Source organism: Microcaecilia unicolor, chromosome 9, assembly GCF_901765095.1.
Source record: "Microcaecilia unicolor chromosome 9, aMicUni1.1, whole genome shotgun sequence".
NCBI classification, from domain to species: Eukaryota; Metazoa; Chordata; class Amphibia; order Gymnophiona; family Siphonopidae; genus Microcaecilia; species Microcaecilia unicolor.
The window spans coordinates 45,535,885-45,561,852 of NC_044039.1; the positions used below are offsets into that span (position 1 = coordinate 45,535,885).

The 25,968-nt window shown below is 42.9% G+C and overlaps 1 protein-coding gene and 1 non-coding gene across 3 annotated transcripts in view; both read right to left on the bottom strand.

The window, feature by feature from the left end:
- The window catches only part of B4GALNT3 (beta-1,4-N-acetyl-galactosaminyltransferase 3), a 378,744-nt gene that overhangs the window by 126,471 nt on the left and 226,305 nt on the right, over positions 1-25,968 (bottom strand). For both annotated transcript variants that reach the window (XM_030214008.1, XM_030214009.1), the window contains exon 6: positions 12,366-12,425. In XM_030214008.1, coding sequence (XP_030069868.1) covers positions 12,366-12,425 — 60 coding nt within the window. The remainder of the gene's footprint in view (positions 1-12,365; positions 12,426-25,968) is intronic.
- Positions 5,291-5,404, bottom strand: LOC115478263. Its single transcript, XR_003943481.1, has one exon. It is a non-coding gene; the product is annotated as a U5 spliceosomal RNA (small nuclear RNA).

Consider the following 25,968-nt stretch of genomic DNA (forward strand, 5'->3'; position numbering starts at 1 on the left):
ACAGGTTGGTCTGACCTTTCTGCATCCTCTAAATCTGAGAGTCCTTCTCCAATTGATTCCCCTTCTCCAACTGTACTGTCTTCTTCAATGATCCTTTCTGTGTCTGCTTCCTCTGCCTGTTCCTCGTTAGATACAGGTGAGTTGCTTTCAGACATCTGCCTTGGTATGGCATTTATATACACTGGCATGTCTATTATGGTTCTAGTTTCATATTCTGGATGATAAGGCTCATCTGGGATAATCCAGCCTTTATCAACCCTTTTGTTTTCATCAAAATATGTAACATGTCTTATGCCAACAATGCCAGTTTTCAGATTCAAAATTCTATATCCTTTGTGTCCTGGAGCATAGCCAACTAAAATGCCCCTTTCTGTTGTGGAATCCAGCTTATGCCTTCTTTGCTTTGGTACATGAGCATATGCTGTACTTCCAAATGTTCTTATGTGTGACAGGTTTGGCTTCCTACCATGCCATGTCTCATGTGGTGTGCGCTCAGCGCCTTTAGTTGGCATTCTGTTTTGTAGGTACACTGCTGTGAGAATGGCTTCCCCCCATAGTCTTTTAGGGAGATTGCTATCTGACAGCATACATCTGGTCATTTCCACAAGTGACCTAAATTTTCTCTCTGCAACAGAATTTTGCTCTGGTGTATAAGCTACTGTTGTGATATGCTGAATGCCTTCTTGTTCTAGAAATGTGCGCATGCTTTGCGAAGTGAACTCACCACCATTGTCGGTCTGAAGAACCTTTGGTTTTCTTTCAAATTTATTGCTCACCATGGCTACGTATTTCTTCAGCATGTCTGTGACTTGACTTTTCTCTTTCAGCAAATAGGCCACACAATATCTAGAGAAATCATCCAAGAATATTAGCACAAATCTGTTATTTCCCAATGATGGGATATTAAACGGTCCACATAAGTCACTGTGTATTAAGTCCAGCACTTTATTACTCCTATTTCCTGTGTATGCAGGAAATGAGGGTCTCACACCTTTTTGAGTAACACAGTCTATGCATTCTCCACTTTACCAGCATCTGCACTTATCTGAATGCCGGTGGCCAGTTGCTTACTGTAAAGATCCTGGATCACCTTAGAATCACGATGTCCCAGGCGGCGGTGCCAGATTTCCAGACTACATTTACCATCATTCTTCCTTACTTGCGCCATATGTGAGGCTTCACCTGAAATGTTCAGCTTATAAACATCATTATGCATAAAAGCTTCAGCATACACTTCATCATTTTTAGAGATTGTGCACTTACTGTTTTCAAAATGAATCACAAATCCCTTCTTATCTAATGTAGATACACTAAGCATATTACAAACTGCTTGGGGAATATACAAGACATCACTTACAGGAATTTCTTTAACTTCATTAGACACTTTGCATTTTAAGAATCCAATACCTTTTGCTTGGATCTTAGCAGTCCCTGCGTTTGCAGTTTTAAGAATACCTTCCTCTGGACACATTTCCTGAAAGAAATCCTTACAATGGTTAAATGGCATGTGCTCCCCGAATCCAAAATCCAAGTACTTTCATTTGAATTATTATTTACCATAGTCAAGATTTTTCTGCCATTAGAAAGCCCTTGTGTTTATCTTTGTCCTTCATACATTTCCTGGTTTGAAAATTCTTTAGTTCCATTGGCTTAGGTGAGCTAGAGGGAGTGTTTGTGTTTCCTTACACCATTTAGATACATGTCCCTCCTTTCCACATGAGTAGCAAATCAGCTTGCCCTTGGGTGGAGTTTTCCCATAGCTCCGCCTTCCTCTGTTCTTTGCCAAGAAATTTGTTTCATTTCTCTCTGACTGACTTTGAGAACACATCTCCTCAGAATCATTTATTATGCATTCCTGCCTTAGTTTTGATGTTGCCTGTTCAAAAGATTGCCCTTCAATGGCCTCATTTACAGACCTAAAAACATCAAACTTCTTTGATAGTGAGGTAAAAAGAAATGCTCTTTTCAATGCATCACACATGGGAATTCCAGAAAGTTCTAGCTTTTGAAATGAAGACATAAGATGCATAATGTGATCATTACATTTACTTTTATCCCTTAATTTGGTTTCATTCAACTCTGCCAGCCAAATTGGTTGCTGCTTTGCATATGTAGTTGCATACATAGTTCTCAGTTTATATAAAATGTCCTTTGGTGTATCTTTTCCCTCCACTAATATGGCTTGTTTCTCTGAGAGAGCTTCCAAAAGCATGCACTTCACATAATAGTTTGCATTGTCCCATTCAGCCATATTTTCAGCTGTTCTGTCTTGGTCTAAGCATATATCTAATCTTTTTGCTCGAAGGAGACATATGAATCTTAGTTCCCACTGCTGATAATTAAACTCAGTTAATCTAGGCACCTTGAGAGAATAGAACAATGGTGAATTTCTTCCCTCAGCCATTTTCTTAGCCTTCTGTCTGCTGTGTGGGGGGAGAGAGAGACAGACTGAATCTTTCCTTTAAAACTTAAGAGAAAAATGTGGCCTTTTTTCTGCCTGGTAATATTTCTCTTCTTTTTCAATTCCTGGCCCTGGGCCCATAACCCTTTTGTTGGATTATTTGTAGTAAATAATTTAGCAGATTTTAGTACACACAGCTTCAGCTTTAGAAATGTTAATTTCTTTCTTCATCTCTCTCTCATTCACCCCTGAATAATTCACTGCTGAGTCACTTTAAAGTTGAAGTAACAAAACATCTGTTTACTCACAGTTTGCAGTTAGATTATAATCAGACAGGCTTATATATACATATTACTATACATTTGTCTTATCAGCTCCTTCCATGTGCTTAGATGGTAATGGATGCTCACACCACCATAGATCCTCTCAGGTTAGGAGAGAACATGAGCTCCATGTGCTCCATGTGCTGCATGTGCTGCATCTAACCCCCACAGGAAGTTGCATAGCAGTGTGACCTCTCTAAGTAATTCACATCAGAGGTCACAGAGTAATCACAGAGAAATAATAGGTGACAGGCAATGCATGTAAAATACAATTACATTCCAACACTGTGCACTAATTATTAAAGGCCAGGAAAACAGCAAGGTCTTCATCTGTGTGGTTTCAGTTAGTGCCATAAGGTCAACAGGACCAGCAATCGAAAAAAAAACGGCTCTTGTCTAAGCAAAGTGAAATATGATAGAGGCCTATAAAATAATGAGTGGAGTGGAATGGGTAGACGCGAATTGCTTCTTTATTCTTTCCAAAAATACTAGGACTAGGGGGTACACAATAAAGCTACATTGTAGTAAATTTAAAGCAAATCGGAGAAAATATTTCTTCACACAATGTGTAATTGAACTCTGGAATTTGTTGCCAGAGAATGTGGTATAGCTTAGCAGGTTTTAAAAAAGGTTTGGATAACTTCCTAAAAGAAAAGAGGATAAGCCATTATTAAGATGGACTTGGGGAAAATCCACTGCTTATTTCTAGGATAAGAGGCATAAAATGTATTCTACTGTTTTGGGATCTTGCCAGGTACTTGTAACCTGGATTGGCCACTGTTGGAAACAGGATGCTGGGCTTGATGGACCTTTGGTATGTCCTAGTAAGGCAACGCTCAAGTTCTTATGTAAGGTGGATCAGCTACTAGGGCCTGCAGCTCACTGGCTCTGCGAGCTGAAGTTACTACCACCAAAACTAACTTTCTAGATCAAATACTTCAATTGATATGAGTCAAGCAACCCAAAAGGAGCTTTCATTAGCTGGGTAATACCCAAGTGGCATTTGAATTCACGGGTCGCCTGTTACCCATGTTGATGTCACGTCTGTGGTCGTGACCCCTCCTGGGCGTATCTTATTTCTGGCGGTCAGCTTCTAAGCTGGCTTCTGTGTGGTCTTTCTAAGTTAGCTTTGTCTCTGTCTCTGTGTGCTGGCTGCTTCCAGCATGGCTCTGATTGCTCCTCTGTGCGGCACCTGGGCTTCTCTATGCTTCAGTATGCTTTCTGCCTGCTTCTTGGTTTGTGCTCCCCTCACCCTCTGGTGGCCAGACCTGGTGGCTGCATTGGATTGTCTGTGTGCTGTTTCCCGTTCCAGACTTCAGGCCAGTCCAGTCTGGATCTTCCGGCCTGCCAGACTTGCTTGTCTTGTTTGAGCCTGCACAGCACCCTTAGTTGCCTTGTGATTGCTGAAGCTGAATCTCAGCTGCTGCTGGGCTTATTAGCCATTTGGAAACTCTCTGCTTTGCCTTTGCATCGCCTAAGGCCCTGGTTTGTTGGTGCTTGTTGCACTTCTGCCTAGTCCAGTTTATAGTCTGTATTCTTGCCTGATTCTAGTTTAGTCTTTGTGTAGCTTCTTGTACTGTATTGCTTGTTTCCCAGTCTTGTTTCTTGTTTGTATGTTTGTCTAGTTCTAGGTTGTCTGTGTTTCTTGTTCAGTGGCTGCCTGGCAGCTTTCAGTTCTGTCTCTTATTTATCAGTGGTTGTTCCCTGTTTCAGTGGCTGCTTGCAGCTTTCAGTTCTGTCTCTTGTCTATCTGTGGTTGTTTCCTGTTTCAGTGGCTGCTTGCAGCTTTCAGTTCTGTCCCTTGTCTGTCTGAGAGTCCTAGTCTAGTATTCTGCCTAGCCTCCCTGTGTATTCTAGTCCCTGTAAGTATCCTGCTGGTATCCAGTTCCTGCCCTGTCCGGTAAGTCCTGCCGGCCACCTGCACCCAGGGGCTCAACTCCTGAGGAACGGTGGTCAAGTGCAGGTAAAGTCTAGCTGTCCCTGTCAGAGTTCTGTCTTATCCCTGTGTGGGGTGGTTTTGCCTGCCACTGCCACTCCTCGGCAGTGGCCCAAGGGCTCACGATCCTAGTTCCTGCTTTTGGAAAATGTGACAGTTGAGGTCTTTTAGTAATAATCACTTAACAACCTTAAGCACATAAAAGCAAGTAACAGAGTTGAGCAGTTAATTTTTTGGTTAGAATTGATAGTTTGGATACTGCTCATTATATAAGACCTGAATCCATCAATATTGGGAGACCAAGATTGTTCAAGGCATAAGTAGGTAGGAAAAGCATTCCATAACGTAGGGGCAATGCTACTAAAAATTCTGGAATGGGTAGAATCAAAACAGATCTGTCATGGATGCAAGATTGCGGAATAATTTATACTAGCTTGGGAGCTGGGATGGTGTAAGGCTGATGTACACACACATATGTACATTTTATAACCTACATGTATACTTTATGACTCCACCTGCATTCTAACCAAATTCCACCTCCAAACACACTTATACTCCATTCACATACAAGTGTGCACCTATTTGTTACAGCATATACTTTTATGCAGAGAAGCAATTTTTTTTCTTTCTTAGCCCAGGAAAGCAGGGCCACTCAAAAATTGAGAGTCTCGTAGGTGCCCCTTGCCACGGAAGTGTTTAGTAAAAGGCGAAAGACTTATTCGTGTTGAAGGGGGCCCGGAGAATAGAAGTAATTTTAAAAGAGGCATTTTACTCATCTACTGGCAATATGTGTGAAAAATCCTTTATAAATTTATCCCCCAAATAGGAAAATCCTTCATTTTTTTAATATTTCTTTCTGGATTTAACAATCTACTCCACTGGAAATAAGCTTTTGTTATAACACATATCTAGGGTAATTAAATGGCTTGAGACACATGCAAAAGAGAATTCTGTGCAAGTTACAATATTTGGATTTAAGACTCTGTAAATACAAACTGGACTGTTGTGTTGCTGATTGATTGTAGGACTTCACAAATTTGATCATGTATCTTTGTCAATGAAGTCCTTACACTAGCTCCTGGTGAAGGACAGGATACTATGGATCTCATTTTCAAAGCAATTAGGGCCCTGTTTACTAAGGCGCTTTAGCGTTTTTAACACGCCTACAATTAGCGCAGGCGTTAACCGTGTAGGCACTTATAGGGATGTTGTAGGTGCGTACATGGTTAATGCGCGTTAAAGACGCTAATGCGCCTATAATGCGGCTTAGTAAACAGGGCCCCACCTCAATATAAAATACTGATGTTCATTTTTAAGATCTTGACTGATAACGTGTCTAGATATTTTAAGCAAGTTATAAAATGTTATGATAAGACTTTTCCTATAGCTGGTCCATAATTATGGAACGAAGAAAACAGGAACCAAAATCCCTCACATATAGTCCAACAAAGCTCAAAGAAGTAGAGGTGGACCAAAGGACCTCTAGACCCTAATTTGTGATGATAAAAATGTTTATTAACAAAGCACTTCAGCAGACCAAAAAGGGAAAACACAAAGAGGAAAAAGCCTCAGCTGACCCAGACCAAATTTAATTCTTTCGGGTCTTCAAACGGGTCTCCAGTGTCTACCATTGGCATAAAAAACCTCTTGTGTAATCTTCTTTTTTTGTTTTATTTTGACCAAATGCTATATACATAAAATGTGTCTTTAAAAGTATTATAACTGTATTTAGCTTAGCCCTCAGTTCACTGCTCCTTGTCCAGCGGTGGCCAGCATTTCATTAGCTGGTTCAGGGACTTGTGGTAAAGACTACATATGGGCCAATTTTACAAAAAATCAAAGAGCACCACTCTCTCTCTGGCTCTTGTTAATCTTGTGAGGATTATTTTTGGTATTTTTGATGTGTACTCCACTACCTTCTCATTATAAGGTATTAACGAAGCACCTCACAAAACAAGACCTGAGGCGGGGCCATGTTTCACTGGAAGGCCGCCTGCTTCAGGGGTTACATACACTGTTGCGTAGCCACAAAGCTTGGAAAGAGGTACTATGAATACGATAGTCAAATGCCGCAACAGCTCCTCACAACATAGATCTGTGAGTACTAATGATTTCTACAGTGAGAAGCCTCTGAGTTACAATGCAGTACTCACAGATCTATGTCGTGAGGAGCTGTTGCAGCATTTGACCATCGTATACATAGCACCCTTTCCTAAGCTTTGTATGTGCCCCCTGAAGCAGGTGGTCTTCTGCCAAAATACGGCCCCATGTCAGGTCATGTTTTGTGAGTGCTTTGTTAATAAACATTTTTATAATCACAAATTGGGCTCTGGAGGTCCTTTGGTCCCCTCATATTTATGGAATAAATTATCTGGTCTGGTTCGTATGTCAATATCAATATCTGGATTTCAGAAAAAATTAAAGACTCAGTTGTTTGTACATGCTTATATGTGATATATTGATGAGGAAATTATATGACAGGAGGAATGTTAATTGGCAGTATGTATGTATCTCTATTTTTGTTGTGCATGTTTTTATGTACCCAATCTAGGTGATAGGTGAGTTATAAATATAGTAAATAAGTAAAGAGTCCTTTTACTAAGCCATGGTAAACAGTGGCCTGCAGTAGTATGGGCATGTGTTTTTGGCATGCGCTAGGCCATTTTTTACCACAGTGGGAAAAAAAGGCTTTTTTTCAATGGGGGCAGTAAATAGCCATGCGCTAGAATTAAGAACATAAAGAGTAGCCATACTGGGTCAGACCAATGGTCCATCTAGCCCAGTATCCTATTTCCAAACAGTGGCCATGCCAGGTCACAAGTACCTGGCAGAAACTCAATTATTAGCAACATTCCATGCTACCAATCCTGGGGCAAGCAGCTGCCTCTCCATGTCTGTCTCAACAGCAAACTATGGACTTTTCCTCTAGGAACTTGTCCAAACCTTTTTAAAACCCAGATATATTAACCGCTGTTACCACATTCTCCAGCAAAGAGTTCCAGAACTATTCATTGAGTGAAAACATATTTCCTCCTATTTAAAAAAAAAATATTTCCATGTAACTTCCTTATGTGTCCCCTAGTCTTTGTACATTTGGAATGAGTATATTTACTTTTACTCGTTCTACACCACTCAGGATTTTGTAGACCTCAATCGTATCTCCCCTCATCCATCTCTTTTCCAAGCTGAAGAGCCCTAACCTCTTTAGCCTTTCCTCATGCGAGAGGAGTTCCACCCCCTTTATCATTTTGGTCACTCTTCTTTGAACCTTTTCTAATTCCACTATATCTTTTTTGAGATACAGCGACTAGAACTGAACACAATACTCAAGGTGCAGTTGCACCATGGAGCAATACCGAGGCATTATAGTATTTTTGGTCTTATTCACCATACCTTTCCTAATAATTCCTAGCATCCTGTTTGCTTTTTTGGCTGCCACCATACATTGAGCAGAAAATTTCAGATATCTACAATGACACCTAGATCTATTTCTTGAGTACTGACCCCCAAGGTGGACCCTAGCATCAGGTAACTATGATTTGGATTATTCTTTCCAATGTGCATCACCTTGCATTTGTCCACATTAAATTTCATCTGCCATTTGGTTGCCCAGTCTTCCAATTTCCTAAGGTCTTCCTGCAATATTTCGCAGTCTGCATGTGTTTTAACAACCTTGAATCGTTCCGATTTCTATATCTTTTATAAATATGTTAAATAGCACCAGTCCCAGTACTGATCCTTGTGGCACTCCACTGTTCACCCTCCTCCATTGAGAGAAATGACCATTTAACCCTACCCTTTGTTTTCTGTCCAATAACCAATTCCTAATCCACACCAGAACCTTGCCTCCTATCCCATAACTCTTTAATTTTCTCAGGAGTCTCTCATGAGGAACTTCATCAAAAGCTTTTATGTGCGTGCTGGTACACTGCATTAACCAGCTCACATTTACCCTTTACAGGTAGCGAGTGGCTAATTACTGCCTGAGCCCTTACTGCCATTCATTGGCCTAGCGGTAAGGACTCACACGCTACACGTGCAGTACTCATGCGGCAAGCGTCAATGTGGCTGTGTTGCCAATTACTGCCAGGATCGTCCTCACAGTAGAAAATAGAAAAAAAATATTTTCTACCATGGGAAACAGCATGTGCCAACTTCAACATTACCACCAGGTGGATGTGCTACCCTTTAGATTGTAAGTTCCTTTGAGCAGGGACTGTCCTTCTTTGTTAAACTGTACAGCGCTGCATAACCCTAGTAGCGCTCTAGAAATGTTAAGTAGTAGTAGTAACATAGTAACATAGTAGATGATGGCAGAAAAAGACCTGCACGGTCCATCCAGTCTGCCCAACAAGATAACTCATATTTGCTACTTTTTGTGTATACCTGTCCCGTTCCGGGTCCGTACCTGGCATCCCGCAGGCCGAAGCGGGAGACGGAGGCACCAGGGGAATGCGGGCCGACAAGAGAAGGCTGCCACGGGGATCGCCGCGACCGTGAGTTGCTCCGAGGCCGGCGATCCAGAAGAACTAACGCCGGCCTCGGAGAGGCAAATCCGCCGGTCAAGATGGCGGCGCCGGCGTCGGCGTCCTCCTCGCTGCAGCAGGACCAGCGAGGAGGCTCCGCCCACCCGCGCCGGATTGGCGCATCCTCCTGGGAACTCCGCCCATCGGACGAAGGGACCAATCCGGTCTCCGCTGCCGGCCGGGGCGGAGAGGATTGGCGCCAGCTGTTCTTCAGCCAAGACAAGCGGGGGATTTAAACGGAAGCACGGAGGAGAACCAGTGCTTCCGTTTTCTGGTTTGAAGCCATCCTGCCAAGGGATTTCCAAGTCTGTGTTTGTTCTCCAAGACTGCTAGCCGTCCTGCTAGCTATTCCAAGTCTGTGTTTGCTCTCCAAGACTGCTAGCCGTCCTGCTAGCTATTCCAAGTCTGTGTTTGTTCTCCAAGACTGCTAGCCGTCCTGCTAGCTATTCCAAGTCTGTGTTTGCTCTCCAAGACTGCTAGCCGTCCTGCTAGCTATTCCAAGTCTGTGTTTGTTCTCCAAGACTGCTAGCCGTCCTGCTAGCTATTCCAAGTCTGTGTTTGTTCTCCAAGACTGCTAGCCGTCCTGCTAGCTATTCCAAGTCTGTGTTTGCTCTCCAAGACTGCTAGCCGTCCTGCTAGCTATCTCCACGTCTGTGTTTGTTCTCCAAGACTGCTAGCCATTTCCAAGACTGTGTTTGTGCCTCAAGCCCGTTGACCGTTCCCCGTGGTTCCAGCAGTCCTGCTGGCCGCCCGCAGCTGAGGGCTCAACCCTCGGTGAACGGCGGTCGCCGCGGGTGAAGATTCGGGGTGCTCGGTCATTTCCTGGTCTGTGGAGATCGGGAAAACTCAAGAGCTCACCTACACAAGAGTGACATCAGAGCCGCGACAATACCCTACTTTGATTTGTACCTGTGCTCTTCAGGGCCCAGACCATATAAGTCTGCCCAGCACTATCCTCGCCTCCCAACCACCAGCCCTGCCTCCCAACCACCGGCTCTGGCACAGACCGTACAAGTCTACCCAGCACTATCCCCGCCTCCCAACCACCAGTCCCGCTTCTCACCACCGGCTCTGGCACAGACCGTATAAGTCTGCCCAGCACTATCCCCGCCCCCCAACCACCAGCCTCACCTCCCGATCTTGACTAAGCTCCTAGTAGGTGGTAGTGTTGATTTGGTACGGTAACCCTACCACCACTTTGTAAAAGGGCCCCTAAGTAAGTAAGTAGATAAATAAGCAAGCAGAATGAGGAGTTGGTAAGTTTACTGTGTTATCCAATATATATATTTTTAACTGTTGTGATTTTGGGCTTTATTTTGATAATCTTACATTTTTTTCTATTTATTACAACTTATTAACTGCTTATCTAGTGAAGCTTAAAACAGTGTACAGAAGATAAAGCAGAAATTACAGAAACATGTAAACTTGTGACAATCACAACTTAATGTGTCTTGTATGAACACGTTAGTTTTTCAATGGTGTACCTTAGCATTCTGCCTTTGGATACTGATTATTCTGAACCTATCAAGTCTCATTATCCTACAGACTGGGATTTACTAAAATGCACTACTGAGGTACTTAGGGGGTCATTTCCTGACAGTGTGAGCTAATGCATGTTATTCACTGCAGGGATCTTTTTATGCAATGGGCTCTATGGTAAATAATATACATATATTCATGGCATTAGCACACACTGGGGCCCATTTACAAAGCAGCGGTAAGCCCAATGCAGGCTTACCGCTTGCTAAAAGGGAAGTACTGCTGGGCTACCGCAGCAGTCCAGCGGTAGTTCCCTCCCCCAGTGTGCATCATATCCGGCGCTACAAAAATATTTTTATTTTTGTAGTGCTGGTGTGTACCCGGCAGTAATTGGGCAGTGCCGCTCGCTGTCCAGTTACCGCCGGGTTAGCGCGGGAGCCCTTACCGCCAACTCAATAGGGTGGCAGTAAGTGCTTCCCCCGAAATGGCCGCATAGCAAGTGCTTCACTTGCCTCACAGCCATTTCTTGAAAAAAAGAAAGACCTGCCTTTTACCTGCTGCAGTAGAAAGGAGCCTTGGCGTGCATCAAAAACGCAGGAAGGCCCCCTTTTGCCGCAACTTCGAAAAAGGGTCCCACTGTTAATAAATGATCCCCTAATAGGGGCATTTTCAAAAGAGAAGGGCGCCCATCTTCCGACACAAATCGGGAGATGGGCGTCCTTCTCTCAGGCAGCTTTCAAAGATTTGTATTTCTTCCTTGGGTTGACATTCATTTACTGTGGAAATCCTCTGCAACTTGTCCCCAAAATATATTAAATAATGCATAAAACCAGAGATCAAAAGCAACTGTCACTAGGGGTATGAAGGTTAAAAATATTTATTTTGATTAGTTTTCTGAGTTTATGGGGGGGTTTGTTTTGTTTGTTGTTTTTTTTTTTTGGGGGGGGGGGGGCAATGTGTGCCCCATTGCAAATAGTACACACTTTTCTTTGCTAATGAACCTGAACCTACTACATCATGCATATTATTAAGCACTATTGATCACATGTGGAAAAATTGGGGGTTTTCCTGCTGTTTTGGGTTAAACACATCATCAAAGGCCATGGGAAATGTCAACAACATATCCCATGTTCTTTCACATGAATGCACATCTCTATTGGTCGCTTAAGTTTCTTATGGTCATAAGATAATATTTGCCTCACTTATTTTTCATCTCCAAGTGGAAGTACTTAGGGGTTCCTTTTACTAAGCTGTGGTAAAAGGGGGCCTGCGCTAGCGTCAGTGCATGTTTGTGATGCGCACTTAGGCCTACTTTTAACGCAGTGGGTAAAAGGCTGTCCATTTTGGGGAAAAAGAAATGGCCATTTTGGTGGGGAGCCCTTATCACCACCCATTGAGATGGCGGTAAGGGCTCCCGTGCTAGCGCAGCACTGCCTGATTACCGCTGGACACATTTTTGTAGCACCAGAAATGGCGCATGCTAGGGGTGGGAACTATTGCCAGGCTCCTGCGATAGTTCTGGATTGGCGCACGGTAAACCTGCAATGGGCTTACTGTTGCTTAGTAAAAGGGCCCCTTAGGGATTTTCCAGTATACGGTAAGATGAACATTTTGAAATATAATAGTTATACTTATTTACAGAATCGTGTTAACACCAATGTTTTCTAAGGAGGTAATTTTTAGAATAAAGTCGCTCTTACCTCTGGTTTCCAAGAAACTGAATTATTCCATAATATATAACCCATTTCACTGCTGCAGCCCTAGGGAAAAACAAACAAGAAACAAACCAAATGAGACCAGAAATTGAATTATGACAGAGATGCAAAATGCATGTAACCATATAAGCATACTACTGTGAGTATATGCCATATCACATAAGTGTACACATTCAGTCACAGAAAGCATGGTTGCTTACCTGTAATAGATATTTTCTATGGACAGCAGGATTGATCAAACACACAAGTGGCCCTTCCCATGCACAGGGGTCTCCTTATCCCCTCAGATAGTTGCAAAGCTCAAGAATTTAGGAAACTGTAGAAGGTAGAAGGAATTGTGTGCCTGATCAATCCTGCTGTCCAAGGAAAATGTCTATTACAGTTGAACAACAACGCTTTTTCCATCAACAAGCACACAAGTGGGTGACTCTCGAGCTTAGGACTGCTTGTTTCTTTTTGCATCATAACAACAAAACAGAGCAGAGATAGTCTAGAGAAGGAGAAATCTCAAGTTCAGAAGTGAAGTTTATTGGTAAATGAAACTGTACTAACACTGCCCTTAAGTGAGGTTCATAGCAAGTTGGATAATGGCTTTATTGTTCTTGCAGTATCTTTAGACCTCTCAGCTATATTTGATCTGGTTCACCATATCCTACTACTTCAGAGACTTTCTTGCATAGGCATTGCAAGTCCTGTTCTTAGTTGGTTTACTACCTTTTTCATGCACTTTATCAGCTCACAATATGATTATTGCAATGTAGTTTACGCTGGTGTTACCAAGTCAGAACTGAAGAGACTTCAGACCTTGGAAAACATAGCCACTCGTGTACTATATTGCACACAGAGGCAGGATTACATTACTCCTTTATTTCTTCAACTACATGGGTTGCCTATAGAAAGGAAGGGGAAAAAATGAGGACGTTATAATGCTTTTGTATCGCTCCATGGTGCGACCACACCTCAAATATTGTGTGCAATTCTGGTCACCGCATCTCAAAATTAGAAAAGGTACAGAGAAGGGCAATGACAATGATAAAGAGGAAAGGCTAAAGCCTATGAGGAAAGGCTAAAGCAGCTAGAGCTCTTCAGCTTGGAGAAAAGACGGCTGAGGGGAGATATGATAGAGGTCTATAAAATAATAAGTGGAGTGGAATGGGTAGACATGAATCACTTGTTTACTCTTTCCAAAAGTACTAGGACTAGGGAGCATGCAATGAAGCTACAAAGTAGTAAATTTAAAACAAATCGGAGAAAATATTTCTTCACTCAATGTGTAATTAAACTCTGGAATTCATTGCCAGAGAATGTAGTAAAAGCAGTTAGCTTAACGGGGTTTAAAAAAGGTTTGGATAGCTTCCTAAAAGAAAAGTCCACAAGCCATTATTAAAATGGAATTGGGGAAAATCCACTGCTTATTTCAAGGATAATCAGCATAAAATGTACTGTACTCTTTTGGGATCTTGCCAGGTACTTGTAACCTGGATTGGCCACTGTTGGAAGCAGGACGCTGGGCTTGATGGACCTTCGGTCTGTCCCAGTATGGCAATATTTATGTACTTATATATAACAGCCAACTCAAGGTACTCATCCTTACCCATAAGGCCAGTCACAGTGGCCATTCACATTCTTCCCTCATGATCCCCTACATCCCTATTCATTACCTCCATTCTCTGAACAAAGACAGACTGGTTCTCACTGGCCCTTCCCATGCTAGCAGGGCGTATACGAGGCATAGTGCCTTCTATTTCATTGCAACCTGTCTCTGGAACACTTTAATCCTCTCTTTATGTGCTGAGGCCTCCTATAGGAAGTTCAGGACAGTTCTGAAGATCATTTCCTCAGTATTGCCCTTATGGAATGGTAGCAGGGCTCCTGATTGGACAGTCTAGATAATCCCATTGGGCCCTTGATCCTTGTCAGGTGGCCCACTGTTAGTGGGACTGATTTTCTATCTCAGGATTTTAAATGAATGGACTTGTGTGTCTGTTATGCCTTTCTATCGCTATAAAAGGTGGTCTATTAAAAGTTCAATAAATGATAATTGATGAGGACATACAGCAGTTACATGCTTCCATTTTTCAAGTCACTTTCCCTTCAGGCTACACGGTGAGCCTTGAAACATCAGAAGAAGCATGAACCAATCTTAATGTTATCTGGAGATCCTCTTGAGCAACTGGACTTAAGCTACTTCACCAGGAGGTTGAAGGTTCTTCAATGAAGCTTCTCATATGTGCAGAGTTCACAGACTTCTGCACAGAGAAGATCCTGTTTTAATCCTTCAACTAAAGTAATTATTTCAGCTTTGTATAGGTTGCAGAGGTGATTAAGGTGATCCTTCCATGCTCTATGAAACAAACAAGCACAGTGCTCGATTGCTGTTTATGATCCTCATCTAAGCAGTGTAAACACTTGGCGTGAGTATTGAAGTACTGGCTTTTTCTGCTACATTTCAGGCATGGTCTGAATTCAGATATTGGTGATATACAAAAATGGCTAAAGAAAAACAAAGAAATAAAATGTTTAAATTCAATGGAAAATATCAGAATACTTACTAATTTGAAGAAAACTTTTGTCAAGAATCTGTATTTTTTTAAGCATCTATTTGGCTGGGGGTAGGGGGGATGAGGATCCGAGGAGACCATTGCCTTGGGAAGGGCCACATATAAACACAACCCAAAGGGTTGTGTAAAATGAATGTGAAGAAATGAGTAAAATGGGAAATACCCTCAGAAACCAAGGCTCCCGCCAAGATCTGGTCAACGAGACACTATTATCTATAAAAGACTTTGTGCCCGTGATCTAGTTTCTTTCATGGGGTAAATGTTCCATGCTTCACACATTCAAAATTGCCCATATAAGAGCATCATACAAAATTGCCCATAATAGAGCACAAACGTTAAGAGTAACTGAGTAACAAAAACTGTTCAAGCTACAGCATAGCATGCATCAACTTAGCTTAATAAATGCTGGCTTGACAACCCCACATTTCAACTGCTGATTTTCAACTCAGTTACTCTTAAAATTTGTGCTCTATTATGGGCAATTTTGTATGATGCTCTTCTATGGATGAGTGAAGCAGGGAACATTTACCCCATGAAAGAAACTAGATCACGAGCACAAATTCTTTTATAGATAATAGTGTCTCGTTGACCAGACCTTGGCGGGAGCCTTGGTTTCTGAGGGTATTTCCCACTTTACTCATTTCTTCACATTCATTTTACACAACCCTTTGGATTGTGTTTGGCTGTTTTTCAGTTCTCTGGAGTATTAGATTACCTGATTAGGATCAACAGCCCAAACTGTTTTTTTCATCATAAGAAGGGCCACATATACTCAGATCATTACACTATGTTCTTAGCTCTGGGAGAATTGTTCCATCCCAGTGATGTACAATGACTTCATCCTATTATGCCAGACTCAATCCTGTCGGGGGGGGGGGAGGGGGGAATACCCCAACAATTGAGATGCTCAGGCAAACGCTTTTGAAATTTCAAAAGCATAATACAGATGGACATGCAATAATCTAGAAGAAATTCAACAATACCATGGTATGAAAGATTCTGAGAGCATGTTTGGCAGCACACATGAATATAGGCCATCGCTTCTCTAATTGGAGGAGCAATGCAGGGAATAAATATTAGATACAGCAGCATTACAGGAATAGTGTTTACAAAAACATTCTCACTATATTCAAGCCTTCCATGTTGCTGGGAAGCTTGCATTAAGCTTTGATCATCTAGCTCCTACACCGACTGTTTGTATAATGAATGCCTAATACTGATTCCAATTTCCCAGCAAGGATACTAATGTATTATAAAGTCATCATACAGTGAACTTAGCAACAGACTTTCTGAATGTAGGATATCAATAGCATCACGTCTCAAAGCAAAAAAAGTAAAAAAAAGTTTAGATAGGAGGTGCTATGTCAGGGTTTCCCCATACCTATCCTGATGATCTCCATATTCAGTTTGGTTTTTAGGATAACCATTATAAATATGTATAACAAATTTGCACACACTGGAGTCCCTTTTTTATGCAAATGTATCTAATGCAAACCACTGTAAGTATCCTAAGAGCCTAGATCACTAAGACAAGTTTGGGAAATCCTGACCTATGTATTTCTGGATTACAAACAGACTATGGATTTTCATGGCAAGAAATTGTCAATATTCAGCTGGCATCAGCATTTTTTTAAACGCTGTACATCATGGACAGAATTAGGCCCCAGTAGTCAATATTGGGGCCATATCCAGGCACAGGCATTGACTATCCATGGCCATCCAACGTGTACTGGCCGCCAGATCTTATCTGGGTCCTGGATGATATTCAGCTGGGACCTGTATAAGACACTTGTCTTAATGACCCCATAGCTAGTCAGGTTCTTAGGAAACCAACAACAGTTTGCATGAGATACATTTGCATATAAAGTGTCTCCAGGGTGTGCAAATTTATGTTATACATAAGAGGACCCAAAAATTCCCTCCCTCCTCGTTGGTCTAGAGGGCCATAAGGGCAAGACTGATGCCCACTTGCTCCTGTCCTTTACGGTTCTGGCCTCAAAATGGCTGCTGTGACTTACAATACTAGAGGAAACCACAAGACTGCTACTAGAATTAGAGGTGGCCATTTTGAAGCCACAGCCACAACTGGCAACAGCGAGTGGGCATTATTCTTGACCTGTGCATTTTTTTCTAGCAAAAAAGGTGCCAGTACTTAAATGCTAGGCCACCCTTCAGGGGTGGGATGATCACTGAGGGACCCACCCCACAATAGCAATGCCCCATGCAACCAGTCATAGAATATATGACAAGACAGAATTGGTGTGTAGAGCCTGAGCTCTATCATTAAAACTTGGGTTCCGTGGGTCCATTTTAGCAGAAAATGGAAAAAGTGCCGGTACTCAGTACCCCCTGAAAGAAAGCCCTGCTCCTGCCATAGGACCAGCTAGACCAGAAGCTCTATCAAAAAGGTAGATCCAGGAGAGGCCTACAGTGTGTGGGGAGGTGGAGAGTCAGTCAGGGGGCTCTTCTGATCTTCGGAGGGGAGGGGAGAGGAGAGAGCACCAGAAACTCCTTGGGTCACTACTCAGAAATTATCTGGGCACTAAGTGATATTCAGTGCTGGTGCCCCAGTAGCTAACCGGCAAAGATAAGATTGTTTTTTATTTGGTCCTTTCCATCTAACGTCTGCTCTCCTTCACTCCCTCTTCCATCCAGCATCTACCTTCCTTCCCCCATTGACCACCCTCTCTCTCTCTCCCTCACTTGTGTCCCAGGTTTAACATCTCATGCAGCATCTCTCCTTTCCACCCCTCCACCATCATATTCAACATTTCTCGCTTTCTCCCCCATGCACCATATCTCCCTCCCCTCCATCCCTATGTCCAACATTTCTCCCTCTTTCACCCCTCTCCATGCATCTCTCCCTCCCCTCCTCCCCCATATACAAGAATTTTCCCTTTCTCACCTCCCCTTTGCTGCATCTCTCCCTTCCTCCCCCTCCACCCCAACAATTCTGCCCTTCTCCCCCTTTGCAGCATCTCTCCTTCCCTCGCCCTCAACTGCTCCTACCTGGCAGCGGCAGCAATTCCCACATGCTACCTGCCATTAACCTGAAAGCCTCCTCTTGCCACGTTAACCATCCTGCCCCGGTGTTAATGGCAGGCAGTGTGTGAGAATCTCTGCCATTGCCAGGAACCTTTCTACTGCCGCTCCCTCATTCCCCAACAGGTGGAGGGCAGGATTTGCTGTTCCCTTGCAGCCTTCTGCCTCCTCAACCTCCAGTGTGGCAGGGCCCAGGATTCATTGCAGCCGTGCATACATCTCCCAGGTCCTTCCACGACACCCCTGTGATTTTTGCCAGGGTGCACAGGTTGGGAAACACTGCATTAACATGCATAGAACAGAGGCTTCCTTTAAAACTACTCAGACTACATGTGGGTCAAATGTGTGTGCAATATCATTTGGCATAACGTTTTACCCAGGACAAACAGAGACAGCATTCCCAGACACATGGCTGGGCAGGTTTGTTTGTTTTGGTTTTTTTTTAACACATGAACAAACATATGGTAAAGGTGAAGCAGTTGATATTTTGACAGAGTCCTTCATGAGACTCTCCTGAGGAAGTTAAAAAGTCATGTGACAGAAGGCAATGTCCTGTTTATCTTTAAGTGTATTTACATTTAATATCTTAATTAACGGGGGGGGGGGGTTCTTGAATTTATGATCAATCTTTGAGATGTACTCTTACTGTTATTATTTTGTAAACTACTTCAGGACCTTTTTTAGGGTAGAAGTGGTATATGAGAACAATGAATACAACAGAATATACAGTACCACTTTCAAGTCAGGCACAAGGCAGTTTATGACTTAGGAGCACAAGATATTGAAAGGAACTCCATAAAATAACAGGACAGAACAGAATGAAAAAAATTGGAGTGGAGTAACTTAACAGTAAGTGTCATTTTTTTTTTCATAAAGGAAAAAAAGTTAGAGCAGGCAAACAAGCTTACGGCCGCCACAGCCCACAAAATCTACATCCTGTCAAATTCCAAAGTGGACAGATGGGTTTTTAGAGTCACCCAAAAATTCTTAGAGGAGACTTCAAGATGCAGGGTAGATGGAAGTGCGTTGCAAAGCATCAGAACCATATAAAAGAAAGCAATGTGCCTGGTAGTATCCAAGTGTTCATGCAAGACAGATCATTTCTAGCCTATACGCTCTTGCTGAGTGAATCACACAAGAAGGAGCAAGCCAAGATTGGATTGAATTCTAAAGAGAAAAAGAAAGCCAGTGATTCTGAAAGAGTAACAAGCTGATTTGGTCAAACTTAACCTGCACAGCAAAGGATCTGAACGGTAGTGTTTTGCGCAGATTGAAGTCACTTAAGTGTATGAGTGAGCCCAGCATAAATGACATTGCAATAATCCAGACATGAAATCACATAGACATAGAGGAGCAACATTACATAGAACAAAATTGCTGCATTGCCCAAAAGAATATTTAATGGTCTACTCAAAAGAGACCTGGCTAGTAGGGTTAAATGGATACTTCTCTTGATGGAGGACAGTAAATAATGGAGTACCCAGGGCTTTTTTTTGAGGGGGTACTTGGGGGTACTGAGTACTGGCACCTTTTCCATTGTCTGCTAAAATTGACCCATGGTCCCCAAGTTATAATGAAAGAACTCAGGCTCTACACACCAATTCTGCCTTGTCATTGATTTTATGACTGGTTGCAGGGGGCCTGGCTATTGTGGGGTGGGTCCCTCAGTGATCACCCCACCCCTGAAGGGTGGCCTGGCATTTGAGTACCGGCACCTTTTTTGCTAGAAAAAACAGACCGAGAGTACCACAAGGATCTGAACTGGGACCAGTGCTTTTCAACATTTAAAAATGGTTTGAAAATGGGAATGAGTGAGGTGATCAAATCTGCAGATGACACAGTTATTCAAAGTTGTTAAATCTCATGTAGATTTTGAGAAATTGCAAAAGACCTTGGAAATTGGGAGACTAGGCATCAAAATGGCAGGTAAAATTCAATGTGGACAAATGCAAAGTGATGCATATTGGGAAAAATAACCTAAATTATAGCTACACGATGCTAGGTTCCAGAGTAGTTATCACCCAGGAAAAGGATCCAGGGTGGACAACATAATCTTCTGCTCAGCAGCAGCAACAGCCAGAAAAAAAGCAAACAGTGTTAGGAAAGGATTAGAGAATAAAACAAAAAATATAATGCTTCGGTGATGCTCCATTTGCAATTGAACCTTGAGTACCATGTGCAATTTTAGATACCACTTCAAAAAAGATATAGCAGAATTAGAAAAGGAACAGCTCTCATATGAGGAAAGGCTATGGAGGTTGGGGCTCTTCATTTTGGAAAAGATGAGACGATTGAGGAGAGATATGAGAGAGATCTATAAAATTCTAAGTGAAGTGGAATGGGTAAATGTAAATCGACTGTACTTTCTGAAACAGTAAACAAAGACTAGGGTAGGGGACACACCACGAAATTACTAAGCAGCACATTTAAAACAAATCAGAGAGGGAACAAGATGGCGTCCAGGGAGGATGTTAGGCGCTAAGCTCCTGACCCCAGCAAAGTTTTCGGTGGAATTAAGCCTTACTCGATGACATCATGGGGGAAAGGAAGGGGAAAACTGGGTCGCAAGCCTCCTCTGCTCCCGTGAGCTCCACTCCCCGTCAGCTGATGCTTGAGAGTTTTGGAGTACAGCGACTCGAGCCGCAGACGCCCACGAAGGTCAGCTCCAACGGTGGTACGCCGGACTGCAGTATCGAAGGGGCTTTGTTAAGCCCACCTTCAGTTGCTGTGCCTCCACGACCTGGAAGCAATATACCTGTAGCGGGACTACAGCTCGCTGAGCTGACCGGTGAGTCAAGCCTGCAAGCAGTCAGAGGAGGACCCGCAACAGTGGTGACCCCAGCAGCGATTGCTACCTGGAAAGGTGGGGTAGAAAACCCTACCTCCACCAGTGGATCGGGGCAAGCTTCCGTGGATGTACGAGGAGTTGTAAAACCAACAGCAATCACTCTTGAGAGCCTATGGGACGCCATTCAGGCTATGAACAGGAACCTAGTCCAGGTAACGGACATATTAAAAGAAGATGTTTGCTCTCTTAAAACATCTCAAGTTCTTGTCACTTCTCAAGCTAAAAAAAATGAAGAAAAAATAGGGATATTGGATGAGGAAGTTAAATCCTTACATAATTTAACAAGCCTAATGATAAAAGATAAAAGAAGTTCTGGTTTAAAAAGTTGATTACCTAGACAACAGGCTAGAAGGAACAATTTAAGACTTCTCAATTTTCCTAAAGTTCCTTTAATACCACCGATAGACATGTTTAAGAGATATCTGGGAGAAGTCTTTAATATTCCTAAAGAAGCTTTTCCACCAGTTGTCAAGGCGCAATATATCTTTGGTGCAAAATCAGCTTTACCAGAACCATTACCTGACTTAAATGTAACGGCTTTTTTGGAGAATTCTCTGGAGATAGTAACACAAAGACTGACTTTGTTAGTTTCCTTTGCTTTTGAATTTGATAGGAATAATGTTTTTCGTTTGTATTTTAAAAATATGCAAGCCAATTTCTTTGGTGAGAAAATACAAATTTACTAAGACCTAAACAGGGACGCACAGAAAAGAAGGCGAGAGTTCTTGGCCTTAAAGCCAAGGACTCTCGCCTTGGGAGGGACGTAATTTTGAAATATCCCTGCAGATGTCTGATAACAATTAACAATACTAGTTATGTGTTCTTGGATCCAAAGAAATTGACTGAATTTATAAAAGCCAAGGAAGAGGGGAATGTTCAAACCTGAATGACTACATAGGATAGGATACTGTTTGCACCTTCTAGTGGTTGATTTATTCTTTATATTTTCCTATATCTTGTTCCATAAATTATGGTGGTCAATATGTATAAATTTAATTTTCTTTCTCACCATTTTTTATGTTATTGTGGGAAACGTTGAGATGATCTGTTTTCCTTTATGGTTTATCTGAAATCCAGCATTTATAGTGATATGAATGTATTATTGTAAAAAGTATAAATAAATAAAAAAACAATTCAAAGAAAATATTTTTTTCGTTCAACCCATAGTTAAGCTCTGGAAATCATTGCTGGCGGACATGATAAAAGCAGTTTGTGTAGCTGGGTTTAAACAAGGTTTGGACAAATTCCTGAAAAGAAAATGTCAAAACCCATTATTAAGGTAGACCTAGGGAAAGACACTATTTATCCCTAGAATCTTGCTACTGTAGAGGCCTACAAGCTTCTGCTCTAGGTGGACAGCAGATATCTCTAGTGACTCTACTATAGTATTGGACTTTGACCTGTGAATACTTCTGCAGGTTCCAGAACAAAGGAAGGGCTCTGCTGACCAACGAAGTAATGGTGAGAGGAGACCCCTCTAGGAAAAAACTGGTATATGACCCCAGCTCTGTTTGAATTCTTTGGCTTTTGTAGCCATCATACCACGAGTGAAGGGAAGTGTCTTTGGCTCTGACACCCTGGCCAATGTGCTAAGTTACTGGAGGGGATGAAGGATTTTGGCTAGCCCTGCCATAGTGCTGCTATAAGGTGTAAAGTTGGGAGCAATGACAGGGCTGCTGAGGCTATTGCACTTGCTTGAAAGTTTAAGCTGGAATGGGGAACCTGCCCACGTCACTTCTAAGAAGAGAGGAAGGTGCAGTTAGAGAAACAGGACAAAACAGTGGATCCTGGCTCCAAGAAGTAGGAGGGAGATTTACTATATAAGTTTGTGGCAGTAATATTTATAACTTCAGTTAAGGAGTAACAGATCCTCATGGATAAGCAATAACAAAAGATAAAAGAAGTGAGATTTAACAAAAGAAGGAGCTCCAGATGTAAAGATAAATCTAGTTTACTTTTTAAAAAATCAGGTTTTAAAAAGACTTGACATGGCTGCGTTTAGTCGATACACCTGCATCAGGAGTCTGTTGAAATCTGAATGGCAAAGGAGCAAAAACACAGTATGAACTCTTATAGTGTGGAACATTGTCTATGCATGTATATATATATATATACTGAGTACAATATATACAGCTTTTGTTTAAAGTTTCTGCAGTGAGGATCAATGGCAGTGAAGGTCAGATACACAAAGTAAAATGATCATGTACTGCCCTTATATTTTAATTTATTAAAAAAAAATTTATAGACCATCTATAAACTAGGTGGTTTCCAGGTATGAACATACATAATTAAAAATTACAAACTAAAAAAAAAAAATTGATAGCTGCATTACATCTCATAACTATTATAGCTGGACCAGGTGAGGCTCTGGCCCAGGGCACCGGCACTAAAGGGTGGCAAACGCCCGAGCCCGGGACATCACTATTGGTCCTGACTGACATGGAGGAGGTGCGGGCCCCAGGCAGCTTACCTTCACAAGTGTTTTCCTTCATCCTCCCTCTGTTGAACATTGTTGACGCTCATGCCAACACTCCCTCCAGGCCCTCCCCCCTTGAAGCAGCTGGCCTGTAAGGCTGTTTTGGCCTGCCCCCTAGCTGGAGCTTCTGGCCTCTTGATAGGTGCATGGAGCACCTTGGAACTGCTAACCCTCCTCCCCGCCTCCTGGATGACGCACACTAGTTACAACCAAGGTACGCTAGGATTGGACGACCAGCCTCCTATACCAGAGGCTTCAGAATCTACTGTGGGGGGTTTTTTGGGGGGGGAGCCTGCCATTGGCTAACTAGAGGTCCATTGAGGGGGGGGGGGGTTATTTTCTCTTGCCGATTGGGGACAGTGATGCAACAGCGGTTTGATGCTCTGGGTATGCTCCAGAAGAAGCCCATCAGTGCTAAGCAGAAGTGTGGATACCACACTGGCATTGTCTTCTCTCCCACCCCTTTCCACTACCTCTTACTTTCTTCAGTCTTCCATGTCATTTGACCGCCCCCCCCTCGCCAAAGATAATCCAACTGAATGAATGTTCCAATTTTTTTTCTGATTTTATTTATATGTAGTTTGTGCAGCTCATGGCCCCAATGAAGGGGGTGGGGCAAGAGGCAGGACAGGGGGTGGGACAGGTGGGAGGTGGGGGCATAGGGAAGCGCAAAAGCTGATCTGGGGTGCCACAACCTCTTGAGCCGGCCCTGCTTATACATGTAATACTCACAAAACTTGGAAAAGCTGAGAGAAATCTGGGTGAAGGAACCTGTCAAAACCTAGGTCCAATCATCCCCTTCAGATATACAGTTCACCCCTATTTACTTCATTACCTTTGATCACTAATGTCTGGGCTCTTCACCCTCCATAGTAAGGGCCTCACTTCTTTCATCCTTTGCAGTAATATTTATGCCACAAAAATATAATACAGTCTTCATAAGAAAATAAGAATGAGTGAGGGTCAAGTAAGGCCAATTACCCTCATTCATTCATTGAAAGAACTCTTATTTGTTCTTTTTTAACTAAGACTAAGTATCTATAGCAATGACTCAATATAGTGTCTGGAGACATAGAGGGGCATAATTGAACAAAAACATCTATCTCCATGGGCGTTTATCTCCGAGAATGGGTCCGTGAAGGGGCGGACCGAACCGTATTTTCGAAAAGAATAGACGTCCATGTTTTATTCGACAATTTGTGAGCTGGGCGTTTTTGTTTTTCAGCGATAATGGAAAATGAAAGCGCCCAGCTCAAAAACGAATAAATCCAAGGCATTTTTTTTTCTTGGGAGGGGCCAGGAGTCGTAGTGCACTGGTCCCCCTCACATGCCAGGACACCAACCGGGCACCCTAGGGGGCACTTTTACAAAAACAAAAAGGTAAAAGAGCTCCCAGGTGCATAGCATCCTTCCCTTGTGTGTTGAGCCCCCCAAATCCCCCTCAAAACCCACTGCCCACAAGTCTATACTATAGCCCTAAGGGGTGAAGGGGGGCACCTACGTGTGGGTACAGTGGGTTTGGGGAAGTTGGACGACTAATAAGCATTAAGCAGCACAATTGTAACAGGTAGGGGGGATGGGCCTGGGTCCACCTGCCTGAAGTCCACTGCACCCCCTAACAACTGCTCCAGGGACCTGCATAGTGCTGCCAGGGAGGTGGGTATGACATTTGAGGGTGAAAATAAAAAGTTGTGAAACATCATTTTTTGTGGTGGGAGGGGGTTAGTGACCACTGGGGGAGTCAGGGGAGGTCATCCCCGATTCCCTCTGGGGGTAATCTGGTCATTTAGGGCACTTTTTGGGGCCTTATTCGTGAAAAAACAGGGTCCAGAAAAAGTGCCCTAAATTCTAGCTACAAACGCATACTTTTTTTCCATTATCGGCGAAAGGCGCCCATCTCTCCTCGGCCGATAACCACGCCCCAGTTCCACCTTCGCCACGCCTCCGACACGCCCCCGTCAACTTTGTACGCTTCCGCGATGGAGTGCAGTTGAAAACGTCCAAAATCGGCTTTCCATTATACCGATTTATTCGTTTTTGTGAGATAAACGTCTATCTCCCGATTTGGGTCGAAATCTAGGCGTTTTTCTCTTTCAATTATAAGGTGGATAGTAACATAGTAGATGACGGCAGAAAAAGACTTGCACGGTCCATCCAGTCTGCCCAACAAGACAAACATATGTGTAAACCTTACCTTGATTTGTACCTGCCTTATTCAGGGCACAGACCGTACAAGTCTGCGCAGCAGTACTTCCCGCCTCCCAACCACCAGTCCCGCCTCCCATCACCGGCTCTGGCACAGACCGTATAAGTCTGCCCTCCACTATCCTCGCCTCCCAACCACCAGCCCCTCTTCCCCCCACCTGCTCCGCCACCCAATTTCGGCTAAGCTTCTGAGGATCCATTCCTTCTGCACAGGATTCCTTTATGCATATCCCACGCATGTTTCAAAACTATTCACTAATCATATTCAAACAGGAGTGGGGGGGGGGGGGGGGGAGAGATGATGCATGGACATGGCACCCATTTGACTGAAACTTATCAGATATCAATGAGATCCTTTCGATAGGTTCCAAGTTGCCAAGCACTAGAAAATGATAACAAGACAGTAGATGATGGCAGAAAAGCACCAACTGGCCTGTCCAGTCTGCCCAGTTATTT